Here is a 13,796-nt window from a genome sequence, read left to right as displayed (position 1 = left end):
TTTCCTCCAGCATCTTCACAAGGTCCTTTGCTGTTGTTCTGAAACAGTGACTATTGAAAACCATGCCTTATGAAAATAAATGTTGAAAACAGTCCTTTTTGTTGTCTGCCTCTGCTTCACTCTGCCTGCTCAACCCAGACTCTAGAATATGTCACCCTGTGACACACACACTTTTCTGCTCTCCCTCCTCAATGCCTCTGCAGCAGAAACCTGTCACTGACCTTGGCTTCCATGGCAACCGGCCCTGTAGATGGTTTCCATCATTCTTCACTCTGAAAGCTCAAGTGACGTCTTTTGTGCCATGTGATCTGAGAGTTAACAGAGAGGTGGGGTCAACTCATCTCAAGTGAGACCTTCCTCACCAACAAGATGAAATAAAAAAATCCCCACTACAGTATAAATTATCAAAGTCAGGGCAATGTAAAGGATAATCCTACTTAGTGTGCCACCTGCATGCAATCTAAACCAGGGCTGTTCAGTAAGGTCATACATTTCTGAATCTGCTAATCAATGAGGAGTGAATCTCGTAATTCCTCTGTGTGCAACATTCCACTCCTTACAATCGTAAGTCAACATATTGATCCACCAACACACATTAATATGCACATCACACACTCTGAAATGGAGCATCTACAGTTCAAACGGATCATGATAGTGATTACCCTGCTCTTTGCCAGCTCCTATACAGACAGTGAGGTCTCATTTATTTTAAAGGCAATGGAAGCATATGTGACTCTGTTTGAGGTGTTCTTCACTGTCATGTCCTGCACTGCACAATGGAGATAAGATAAACCTCCTCCAAGGACCCCTTTTGTCTAGGAACTGCACAGAATGTGAAAAGGCCCCATTTGATGATCAAATTAGCACTGGTCTGTGGACAGATATGACAGTAATTGTCCTTCTGGCTTTGAACTGAACAGCACAATCCTCTTATTAACGCTCCTCCTCAGTTATAATGAGGACATCTCATCTACCTCCACTGTTAGCAATAGAACAACACTATAATGACATTCAATTATGAAAATATAAGATTCTCAAATCCATACATCAACCAGACAAATAAAAAAGGAGGGAGAAAATATGAAATATGAAATGTGGTGGCTGTATTTATCCTAGAGGGTAGCTCATTACTTTGATTCAGGTGGCATTTTCCTTTTTCCCATCATATTGTATGACCTTTTTTCGAAATGAAGAAACCAAAATAGGCTGAATTATACAATGGGGCACATTAACATACACCTGTGTAAAGTTTGCACCTGTTTTTAGACCTACAGAAGGGAATAAAATAACCTAGTAACTAAAATAAATAGGCTACCCCTTAATACCCCTTTCTCCTAATCTGTATTACCTATTTAATAGGTTTATTCTACCTTCCATGATAATAATCCGTAAACATGTTGCATTGAGCTACTGGGTTGAAAACTAATGGACTTGGCTCGAGGTCGGTGCTGTGTTTGTTATAGCGCATCTCGAGAGCGCCCTCCCAGTAATCAATCAGAAGGCTGTTGCTTCTCTCTCTCCGTTACGGCATAGAAAGCTTGACATCATTGCGCTGTGGTCTACTCTGCTAGAAGCACTTCCGAATTGGATTTGCTTATTATATGAATTATTGCTACTATTTTGCATCGACGTCGTGGATCCATTTGCTGTTCAACCTGCGACATTTCTCAATATCGCCTTTGATCTTCTTCAGTTTAAGCCTTGAGAGGGAGCACAAGGTAAAATAAAGCTTGTCGATACGCAAAGCGGTCTCCTTGAGGCTGAGCAGGTTTCTATAGGTTTATAAAAAATATATTGATTTATTATCTTAGATATGCAAGTTTGTAAACGTCTCTTATTGAGTCTGATTATTTATTGTACATTATGCAGTGCTTTTTGTGACTAATGTGGCTAGAGATGTAGGCTGTAGGCAGTGTGTCCGATGTTTAACGTGTTAGTGAATGAAACAAGCATGGAGATGAGGGATTTGTACAGAGACGCATGAAGTTCAACTCATGAAGGGAATTATTGTAGAGGTCCTGTAGTGCAATGCACCCTGGTAAATGTACCAAGTGTGTATGGGGAAAGTGCATTGAAGATGAAGATTAAATAATCTGCTCACCTATTACTGGTTTGTAGCGCATTTACTATGCTTGACAGCCCACATGTGTGAGTTATGATTAAGTCATATGGTTGTTAATGTTATAGCTAGTTGTTGGCTAAATTCTTGCCAGGGGACACTACAAATATCAAGGTAAATGTAAACAATGTGCTGCTGACCTCCCATAAAAAATTTGATGAATAACATTACAATACTTTATTTCAGCACATGGCTGGTTGGGGATATATGTCATATGCAGCCTAAATGCTGCATTGTGAAGACAAGGATTCCCTATCGAAAAATACATCCAACATCCTCCACCATGCTTGCACCTGACATGGTGAATGGGCAACTCTCTGGTTCCCATTGTGCCATAGCAGGGATGTCTATTAAGGGGCTCTTTGCCCTTCTGGTCCTGACTCTCCTACTGCCTCCAGGAGCAATGACCAGTTCAAAACCTGTCACCTGCCACAAAACCTGTTTGTGCGCTAGCAACATTGTCAGCTGCTCCAAGATGAACCTGACCGGAATCCCCATGGCTCTGCCTCGCTACACTGCTGTGCTGGACCTTAGCTTCAACCAAATCAGAAAACTGAAAGCTGAATGGACCCCGGTCAAGCTCAGCAAGTTGCACAGCCTCCTGCTCAGCCACAACAGCCTCATCTTCCTCTCCTCTGAGGCCTTTCTGTACGTCACACGGCTGCGTTACCTGGACCTGTCTTCAAATGGCCTGAAAATCCTGGAAGAGTTCATTTTCGAGCCCCTGGAGCACCTGGAGGTGCTGCTGCTTTACAACAACCACATCTCCCAGATCGACCGCACCGCCTTCTCGGGCCTCAACAGCCTGCAGAAGCTCTACCTCAGCCAGAACCAGATCAAACGCTTCCCCCTGGAGCTGGTTAAGGAGAGGAACCGGCTTGAGAAGCTCACCCTGCTGGACGTGTCCACCAACCGGGTCAAACTCCTGCCCATACAGGAGCTCCAGGTCCTGCCTGCCTGGATCAAGAACGGTCTCTACTTCCACAACAACCCACTGCCCTGCAGCTGTGAGCTGTACAGCATGCTGGCCCGCTGGCACCTCCAGGAGCTCAGCTCCGCCACTGACTTCAGGGACGACCACACCTGTCTACTCCCAGGCACGCAGAAGGAGAAGGTGCTCACCCTGGAGCTTAACAAGGTCCATCTAAATTGCAGCGCAGTGACCATCATAGGTGAGGAGGCCTATCTGGAGCAGGTTATAAACCTGGGCTGTGACACCAGGCAGAGGGACATGCTGAAGAGCTGGGTCTTGCCCGGCAATGTGCAGGTGTCCTCTGGGAACCAAAGTGCTAGGGTCCTCAGCGACGGCAGCCTGCAGATCGGCCCCCTCACGCTAGAGGACTCTGGGGTCTACACCTGTTACGCAGTGGGGGACTCCCTCAATGAGACCCTGTATGTGACTGTGGAGGTGCACAACACCACTCAGGCTGGAGGGCATGAGGGCATGAAGACGGCCTACACCACGCTGGTGGGTTGTCTGGCCAGTGCGGTGATGGTGCTCATCTACCTCTACCTCACACCCTGCCACTGCTTCTGCTGCTCAGGTCAGGGCCTGGACAAGAGGGCTCTGGGGGACAGCCTCCACTCCTCCACCGTCAGCGTCTCTCCCACCCATGAGGACACAGGCCCAGAGGGAGGCGGAGGTGGAGGGGGGGCTTTCGATAAGCCTCCCTTCAACAGGCATGTGGCCTTCCCGGACCCAAAGGGCCTGATTGAGCAGAATGGGCGACTGAGCCTATGTGGGGAGGAGGAGGAGGAGTGGCGGGAGGAGGACAGAGGGAGGCAGGGACAGAGAAGAAAGTCAGATGCGGAGTCTCTGAGCTCTGTGTGTTCGGACACCCATATTGTGGTGTGAGAGGGTGTTTCGCTTCAACTAGAAGATCTTCCACATCAAAACATTGGGGGGAGGGTGGAGGATGGGCGACTCAGCTGCCTCAGTAGGACTGTGACTTGATTATTAAGCAGAAAAAGGCTATCCACTTCCCATATGCATCAGTTCAGTAGGGCAAGTAGCTTTACGTAGTGGTATTACACTATATTGTCTTTTTATAAGACAAGAACTTTCAACCAAATGAGAATTCATTCTCACTAACTTATTCTGTAGCAATCTGTGTTCATCAAATGCTTCAATCTCTATGTTTTAAAATGCCAATATTGTTGATGCTTTCCAGTGATAAGGGGCACAAAGATGTTATGAGTTGTAGCTGAATTTATGTAACCAATAGAAGCAGCATTAAAGTCTATTCACTGCAATAGACACAACATTGCTCCAATACATATGTGCTGCTATGAAGCCTGGATCACCAGGCTAAGAATAGTCTCTGTCACTTAATCACTATAAGGTGGGGAATGCTGGTGGGACAGTGTGTGCCTGGGACAGAAAGGATATTTGTTAGCAGCCAAGCCCTACCAAAGGGAGTTGTCGTGACAATCCACGGAGTACTTCTGGTTATGAGTCCAAGTCCCTAGCCAAACGGACAAATGCCTACTGGGCGATCGTCTCATAAACACGGTCAGAAATAGCAGCCAGTAGTATAGCTAATACGCTAGCCCACTTAGCGCCCCTGCCACAGCTGAGCATTGGTTATAAACACAACTCTAGCACTGGAACAACAGATACTGTATCATGCGGTCATTCACTTGTATTGCTAAACAGACACAACTGCACCTATAAGATTAAGGACTGACGTAGGTGGTATAATACAAACAAAGGTAATTGATATTATGCCAACACCATGAGCTCAGAAAAAATGATCAACAAACATTCAGATGTTAATTTTACCCAGCTGTATATCAAGGTGGTTTGAGCTCTTGTTTTGTAGCTAAACCTTATGATGTAGCTCTGTTCAGTCACCCTGTTGTAGGCTATGGGGGTTTCTTAACACGCTTCATTAGATCTTACCTAACCTTGACTGACAGCTTTTCAACCTGAGTATCTCTATCCCTCTTAACTTGAAATCAAGTGCCATTATAATTGAAGTACCTTGATGGACGTACTTACTGTGGTGCTGTTGTAGAGGGACCACTTTGAAGACAGACTCCCACCTCTTATGACTATGTACTCAAACCTATAGTATAAGCTGAAAGGCACTTTATTAACTCACAGTAAAGCAGTTACTGAACACAAATAACAAAAGATGTGCCACTAACATTTTCAGAGAAGGCTTTCTTATGCTATCCATTCTGCCTACTCAGGGTCATATAGTTCATATGTATGCGTACTACACGTTATCTAACTATCACATACTATATATTAATCAGATGTTTAATAGTATGTATCTCTACTTTATTACTAATTATATAAAGATGTTGCAAGATACTGTGGATGTGTTTTTGCATACTAGCAGAGGAGTTGTAAATTATAGCCAGATAATGTTATATGAGAATATTATCATAACCTATACTCTTGTTATGCTTTGAAAACCCTTAAATTGGACACTTTTCTGGCATTGTACAATTGACATGGTCATTTCTGGTAGAGCCCTTGGCTCGTCTGTATAAAGACTTATCATTTTCTCCAGGTGAAGAAAATGTATAATCTCGGACCAAGCAATGAATTACTTCAAATATGCAAAGAGTAACATGTGTGTAGTCTCCTATAACACTCACAAAGGGAATCAGCTGAGTAATTGTTATTTGTATCTACACTACCGTTCAATAGTTTGGGGTCACTTAGAAATGTCCTTGTTTTCGAAAGAAAAGCATTTTCCATTAAAATAACATAGAAATGATCAGAAATACAGTGTAGACATTGTTAATGTTGTAAATGGCTATTGTAGCTGGAAACGGCTGATTTTTTATGGAATATCTACATAGGCGTACAGAGGCCCATTATCAGCAACCATCAGTCCTGTGTTCCAATGGGCACATTGTGTTTGCTAATCCAAGTTGATCATTTTAAAAGGCTAATTGATCATTAGAAAACCCTTTTGCAATTATGTTAGCACAGCTGAAAACTGCTGTGCTGATTAAAGAAGCAATATAACTGGCCTTCTTGAGAATAGTTGAGTATCTGGAGCATCAGCAATTGTGGGTTCGATTACAGGCTCAAAATGGCCAAAAACAAAGAACTTTCTTCTGAAACTCGTCAGTCTATTCTTGTTCTGAGAAATTAAGGCTATTCCATGCGAGAAATTGCCAAGAAACTGAAGATCCTGTACAACGCTGTGTACTACTCCCTTCACAAAACAGCGTAAACTGGCTCTAACCAGAATAGAAAGAGGAGTGGGAGGCCCTGGTGCACAACTGAGCAAGAGGACAAATACATTAGAGTGTCTAGTTTGAGAAACAGGCGCCTCACAGGTCCTCAACTGGCAGCTTCATTAAATATACCCGCAAAACACCAGTCTCAAGGTCAACAGTGAAGAGGCGACTCCGGGATGCTGACCTTCTAGGCAGAGTTGTAAAGAAAAAGCCATATCTCAGACTGCCCATTTTAATCTTTTCATTGTATTGGCCAGTCTGAGATATGGCTTCTTCTCAGTTTCCAGCTACAATAGCCATTTACAACATTAACAATGTCTACACTGTATTTCGGATCAATTTGATGTTATTTTAATGGACAAAAAAATTGCTTTTCTTTCGAAAACAAGGTCATTTATAAGTGACCCCAAATTATTGAATGGTAGTGTATGTGTAAAAGTATTATGTGTCTTTGTTGTAGTCATTTCTTGTGATGTTCTGCGTTTACCTAATGTACTTCTGTGTTACTTACTATATTAAGAATACTTCAATGTATCTGCTCACTGCATATTAATTGTTGGGTCAAGTACAAAGGCATTAATTTGTAATGACAGTCTTTTGTCAGAATCTCTCTCCTATGCTCTCAAATGTCTTCCTGTTCATCCACTGTGCCTGTAGCTGTCAACTGTATTCACAACCTTATAAACGTCCAAACCATGAAGTGTGATGATGCTGTGTTTTCTAGGAAAGGGGCACTCAAGACACACATAACATGAAGTTGAGAAATCTCAATATTTGAATTGATGCTTTATTACAGCTCTCCTTGTGATTTTGTGTTTTCTGTTCCTCTGTGATGAGTGTCCAGTGTTCGTGTGGAAGCCTGAATATCAGGCTTCACTGAGCCAAATGGCATGCCACTCCACTGGCTTCTGTTTCTATAATACCCTAATGACATGCACTATGGTCACTGGGGGGTGAAATGCTAGAGCTCACAGATCACTGAGGTGGAAACTCAGCTTGCTCGGGGAGCAGTGTTTATTGCATCCATCCGTCCGTTTACTTTCTTCAGCCACTGTTTTATGCAAGCTCTTTATTCTTCCTATGTGCACACCATCACGTCCCATATGCTATTTACAGGTAACTCAATAACAGGTAGACTGAGGGAAGGACAGTGTGTGTTTCTGTGTGCATTTGTGTTTATCACCAATCTGAACTACTGTACTCAATGTCATTATGATTTAAGTGTCAATCTCTGCAGAAGTACATTACTCCTTCCATTGAGATTCTATAATCCATAACATGTAGGTGTGTGTTGCAGAACCTGCTGATCTATACTGCTAGTGTAAATGGAGACTTCTACTAGATTAATGATTCAAGAGGACTGGAGAGGGATGTCCAAAAACCCTGGCTGCGTCCCAAATGGCACACTATTCCTTATATAGTACACTACTTTGGACCAGGGTCCATAGGGCTCTGGTCAGTAACGCCAGATGTCTCTTATTACTATATTGACCCTCACCAGCAGCAAAACCATCCAGGTCTTTGTAATTAAATGACAAGTTTGATTAAACTGGGTGATTTAAAGCAGCAGATGTTCTGAATGAACTACAACAATACATTGGTATCCCCCTCTCTGTAAAAAGGACTGGATCATACAGGGTTTATAGTGGATAGATGCTTAGATTACTGCACATTAATGAATGCATGATATTTTCACTGCAAGAGGTCTATGGCCTTGCTGTAACATACTGTACAATATGTATTATCATCACAAATAGTTAAGTAATAGGGAGTATTGAGGAAATGTAGTAAAAATGACGCATTTCCATCTTGTAGATATTCAAGCATAGTTAGATATAATAATTAGAACTGTTTGACCTGCAGCGGAAATGTAAAAACGACCTGAATCCATCTAAGATGACTGTATTTAGAGCAGGCACAGACGCCGTGGTTAATGCCAGTCAGTGGCTGCTGATGCTAAATGATTGGCATGTGTTTGTGTGTTTGTGTGGACTGCATTCAAAAGAGGATGACTCATCCTTTCTCTGTAAGCCCCCTCCTGACTCAGTTAAATGAATAGCGAAAATATATAGTGTTTATGTGAGTCTCTATGAGTTTTTATGCCATCTAGTGGGCAGCATTGTGAATGATTGCGCTGAACATACAGTCTGACACCAGAGGAGAACACTCAAGTTTTATATGGAGGATGGGCCCATAATCAATCTGGTTAATCTGAATGATAATCCATTTGAAGGGTCAAACAGACAACACATTTGGAAAACAACATAATAGACTTAATCAATCATACATCGGATACAGGTTAACTTTGTTTTATTTGCATAATTGGAACAATTGTATAGTAGTGGAGCTTGTTCATTTTCCATTACCCTTGTCTGATGTTCACTTCAGATGTAAACAGAACTGGAGTAAAGATGGTTGGGCTGGTGAATCTCTCTCAGTCTGAGATGCAGACACGCATGGTGTCAGTGTTGGGGCACCAGTGGGTTTGTCAGTGTCAATCTGACTCTGGACTCATTTAGCCTGGGCCAAGCCCACCCAGTTCTGCTCTCTGTTGAAGACAGTGTAGAACTGCCTCATGAACACCTCACCCAGAATCCACTGATCATTGTCCCAGGTGCCAAAACCAGTACTACAGCTGGAGCCATACTGGAGGGAGAAGAGGGGGAGTATGACTTACAGGTGGAAACGTTTATCTCTGATCCTAACAGTGTTGATTCCCTTACATCGCAACAATGGTAACATTTCCATAATAGCATTGGCACTGTGGTTATTCTAATTGGCATGATTCTTTAAATATCACTAAAATACTATGATTTTGTACTCAAATACATGCTCAAATGGAACATTAGACTACATTTTAGAGAGACTTACAGGGAAAACATAGGCTGATGCTGGGAGAGTAAAGCCGAATCCATTGATGTTGAAGGTAATCTCAGGCATGCGCTTTATATTACTGCAACTCACGATACCCTGTAAAGAAGTGAGGAATTTTGTTTATTTTTTATTTAATCCTAAAGAATTTACTGAGCCACTTACATTAGTAACATAAATCATTTCCCCCTCAGTTATTAGAAATATGAAAAACATAAATATCCATTACAAAACTGTGTTCATAAGATTGAGATCCAGTGAAACACACCTGTTCGCTGTAGGCTCCCACCCAGCCATTGATGTTATTGACGTCCCTGGTAGGCCCGAGGATCTCAGTGGTGCCAGAGTCTACTACAGCTTGGCAGCCAGCTGCACACGCCACAGTATTCCCATTGATAGTAATACTGCAACAGGCAGAGCACATTCAGCAGAGCATCACTATTCTGTAGAGTCATCAACAACAAAAGGAGGCATAACACCAATAACTGATCATCCTTAATGAGTTTGAACTTGGCTGATGTCTTGTGTGGGACAATTATCATCTTCAATTCTGTTACACATAAACTCACAAACACTAGCCATCCATAATATTACCTGTCTACTTTGATCTGCCAGAAGCCAGTAGGTTGAGAGATGGGAATCCATTGGATGCTTCCTGTGAAGTAGGATGGGTCAGTTCCTCCCAGGATTAACATACTGCCATCTATAGAGCTGGGAAGAAGAATGTCCATGTTCATCACATAGAGGGACTTAGTAAACATCAGCAGATCAACCACCCCCCGCCCTCCCGCCCGCCCGCCCGCCAACCCTGTCCACTTATTCCTCCAGTGAAATCTCACCTGGTCAGATAGATGGAGAACAGGTCTTGAGGGATCTTGCCCTGTTTCCAAATGTTGTCAAATACAGGAGTACCTCCGTTAATTGACTGCTGGTTGGGGAAGGCCAGGCCCAAAATCCCATCCCATGGTAATGTAAGCAGGTAAGCATCCTCCACCAGACTCAGGCCAAAGATCTGATGTGTCACATACAAGTCACCGATCTGAGGGGAAAACCAGTCACACACACACATCCACTCAAAATGCTGGTGGTGACACATTTCAAAGGCCTAATGCAGTCAAAAATGCAATTTTCCTGTGTTTTATATACACTGAGTGTACAAAACATTAAGAATACCTGCTCTTTCCATGACATAGACTGACCAGATGAAGGCTATGATCCCTTATTGATGTCACTTGTTAAATCCACTTCAATCAGTGTACATGAAGGGAGGAGACAGGTTAAATAATGATTTTTAAGCATTGAGACAATATTGAGACATGGATTGTGTATGTGTGCCATTCAGAGGGTTAATGGGCAAGACAAAAGATTTAAGTGCCTTTGAATGGGGTATGGTAGTAGGTGCCAGGCGCACCGGTTTGTGGCAAGAACTGCAACGCTGCTGGGTTTCTCATGCTCAACAGTTTTCTGTGTGTATCAAGAATGGTTCACCACCCAAAGGACATCTAGCCAACTTGACACAACTGTGGAAAGCATTGGAATCAACATGGGCCAGCATCCCTGTGGAATGCTATCGACACCTTGTAGAGTCCATGCGCCGATGAATTGAGGCAACTCAATATTAGGAAGGTGTTCTTAATGTTTTATACACTCAGTGTATACTTCCACACTATGAGGTTGGAATAATAATGCCCTTTTAGTGTAAGAGTTTGAAAAGACCGCCAAAAATGTCAGCCTGTTTTGTTGGGATGGAGTTTTGGCCTGCCTGGTGACAACACCAGGTGGTGAATTAGTTAATAGACCAATAAGAAAGTGTCCCAAATAACAGCTAGTTTTCAGTTTTCCCCTCACTACTCAGACCAATATCAGAAAGTCCTAGCAAAATTCTTGCTTGAGAAATTGCTCTTTGTTAAGAAGACTTAATTGTTACTCAGAAATTATTTCATATTGAGATGAAAATGGCTGCATTGGACCTTTAAGAATGAGAAGTTGTAGGGGAGAGTGGGGTAAGTTGAGCCGAAGGGGTAAGTTGAGCCACCCTTGTTTCTAGGAAACCATACACAAAATTATTAATTTGACCAATGAGGTCATCATTTCAAGTTAGGTCCAAAAAACAGATTTTCACCAAGTCAAATTAATTTATTGTGTTAGAGGTTTCATGATGCTTGTAACTAAACCAAAGTAGATAATTTTATGATTGTTCTATACATCAGTTTGGGTCTCTATAAGCTTCAATGTGAGGTCCTAAACCTAGCATGAAAGTGTAGCTGTGTGGACTAATATAGTCTAAATGTTTGCCTTGGGGTAAGTTGAGCCAATGACCATGGGGTAAGTTGAGCCAATGGCAAGTTGAGCAAATTGAAGTGTTTGCTTCCAAGGCCTAATGCAAGGCATTATCGCTGGGACATGAGGTAACAACAGGGCCTGGCCTATGTTAAAAGTGTTTTAAAAGTACAAAGTGTTTGTTAGGTGTTAAGCCAGTGTTAAAATATGCTTAAAATGATTAAAAGACAAAAAAACAATTGTGATTGTGTTGAATTGTGTTTGGGAAATAAAGTTAAACATGGTTTTTAAAAGGTAGTGACAATATTTCATTTAGTACAGAAATGTGAGTATCATACTGAGAGTACATATAGTGTTACATCACCGATGTGGGGGAAAGTAAATAGATATTCTCACTATTACAGTGTCGTATCCCACATCCCCTGTCATGTAACCAGTGACATATTGGATGGAGAAAGTCTCTGAGCTGGGCTGGAACGTGGAGGATGCTGTAGTGTTGAACCTGGCATGGTTTCCTGGTGAGGGTGAGAGAGAGAGAAGGAGTAGACATGATTTAAAGGAAAAATTTTAACAAAGAATCAAAGAATAACACGTCTTATTTAGAGGATACAGTTCCACAACTAGTTATTATTTAATTGTTTCACGGTTGTGTATCTTAGTATCACTGTCATCACTGTGTGTCCATACTCACTGCAGGCCTGGGTGCTGCTGCAATGGAGAGAGGGCACCCACAGGTCGGCAGAGCCTGTGTCAAAGAGAACATTGAACGACTGAGGGGGAGTACCGATGGCGATGACTCCATAGTATGTTGACTGTGTGAGACAGAGAGGTTAATGAGCTGATGTGATGATATGAGGAATGTTTCAGCCAGACACTCGAGAAAGCCTAAGCAGTCACCAATGAAGATTGACTTGGCTATAGCTAGGTGCACACCTCTGGATTGTAGATCATGGGCACCATGGCATCTCCCGCCCTGGTGTTAAACTTGGCTCTGGGGTTGTAGCGATACTTCCTCTTGTACTCTTCATACAGACCCTTCTCCTCCAGAGTCTGCCTGGCTGACTTCCCCTTTATCAGAGGAATTCTGGGCCACAGAGTGGACATCTCTAGTTTAGTATCAGATAATATAACACTACTGCAATCTCTGTGACTCAGAGAGGAACAGAGCCTCAAAACTGTCTGATGCTGCAGTTAGAAAACTGATTTCCTTTCACTTTAGTTTCAGCATGATTCTCTCAGCAACACAATACCCTACAGAAATCTACGATGATATAAGGTGCAAGAAATGAAACACATTACATATTTTTTAAATAAATGATAGTACTTACTTGAGAAGGCACTCAGAAAGGGTCACTAAGGCAAACAGCACAACAGCCAACTTCATCTTGTCTGATCAGTTACCTGAGAGTACAGTACACTGGACTGGCTATACCCTGGCCTTTTTATACACTGTAGTGTGTTTGGACAGTGTTCATTATTCCCAGAATGTACCTCTCATATACTTCTGCCATTTACTGTACAATGAAGTGATAAGAAACCACTTAATGGCTATAAGAATAGAGTTAAATAGGTAAATAAATCAGATAAGGGGAACAAAAAAGAATTGAGCCAAGTTCACCCGAAACCTTTCAAACAAAAACAAAATTTACAATCATTTTATATTTATTGTTCATTATCAATCATTCGATAAGAAAACATTTCATCAGTGTTTGTCCTCGAGATTGAATGGAAAATGATCTTGTATCCATTCCTCAAATCATTAAACAATTTGAAATAAAAAGGGTTTAAAAATAGTATCAATTATATCATTTCAATAGTATCTTTTTGCTATAGAATAAGTATTGATTTATGATCCTGCCTTTAGACAGGGCAAACAAAGGTAGGAGCAGTGAGTGCGCATTTCAATGCTTTATGCCAGAGGCATATCAGTTCTTAGTGTGTATACATGTAGCCTAGGTCTTGTTACAGGTTAATAACAAGCCACATATGACGTACTGTACCAGTTTATCTGACTCAGCCTTTCCCACAAAGATTTCTGTAAAAGCTATGGGGATAATTATGTTGACTTTTTAGAATAATAGCATGTAACGTATTGGAGTCTGTACTAGGGCTGTGGTGGTCATTACATTTAGTCAGCAGGTGATTGTCAAACAAATAACAGCCGGTCTCATGGTAATTGACCGGTAATTAACATAAACACATTTAGCATCTCCTGGCTTCCAGGCATAGCCTACAAGCCACTAATGCAGACCTTTGGAACATCTACATTTTTAAAAAGTGTAATAAATCCATGTAATATAGCCTACACCATCACAATAAATCC

The 13,796-nt window shown here is 42.0% G+C and overlaps 2 protein-coding genes across 2 annotated transcripts; one reads left to right on the top strand and one right to left on the bottom strand.

Annotated features, from left to right (window-relative positions):
- Window positions 1-1,568: 1,568 nt before the first annotated feature.
- Window positions 1,569-3,974, top strand: LOC311134206 (amphoterin-induced protein 1-like; the record flags this gene model as incomplete). Its single annotated transcript, XM_084167816.1, has 2 exons — window positions 1,569-1,718; window positions 2,306-3,974. The coding sequence occupies exon 2, from the start codon at window positions 2,334-2,336 to the stop codon at window positions 3,972-3,974; it is 1,641 nt and encodes a 546-aa protein (XP_084023942.1). The 5' UTR covers window positions 1,569-1,718; window positions 2,306-2,333.
- Window positions 3,975-8,833: 4,859 nt separating this feature from the next.
- On the bottom strand, window positions 8,834-12,857 carry LOC311133640 (pepsin A-like; the record flags this gene model as incomplete). Its single annotated transcript, XM_084167166.1, has 9 exons — window positions 8,834-8,968; window positions 9,194-9,292; window positions 9,462-9,597; window positions 9,788-9,904; window positions 10,033-10,232; window positions 11,870-11,988; window positions 12,165-12,285; window positions 12,407-12,557; window positions 12,802-12,857. The coding sequence occupies 9 exons, from the start codon at window positions 12,855-12,857 to the stop codon at window positions 8,834-8,836; spliced, it is 1,134 nt and encodes a 377-aa protein (XP_084023292.1).
- Window positions 12,858-13,796: the final 939 nt, after the last annotated feature.

Source organism: Coregonus lavaretus (assembly GCF_964263955.1).
Source record: "Coregonus lavaretus genome assembly, chromosome: 8".
Lineage (NCBI taxonomy): Eukaryota > Metazoa > Chordata > Actinopteri > Salmoniformes > Salmonidae > Coregonus > Coregonus lavaretus.
This window is presented reverse-complemented; position numbering and strand designations above follow the sequence as displayed.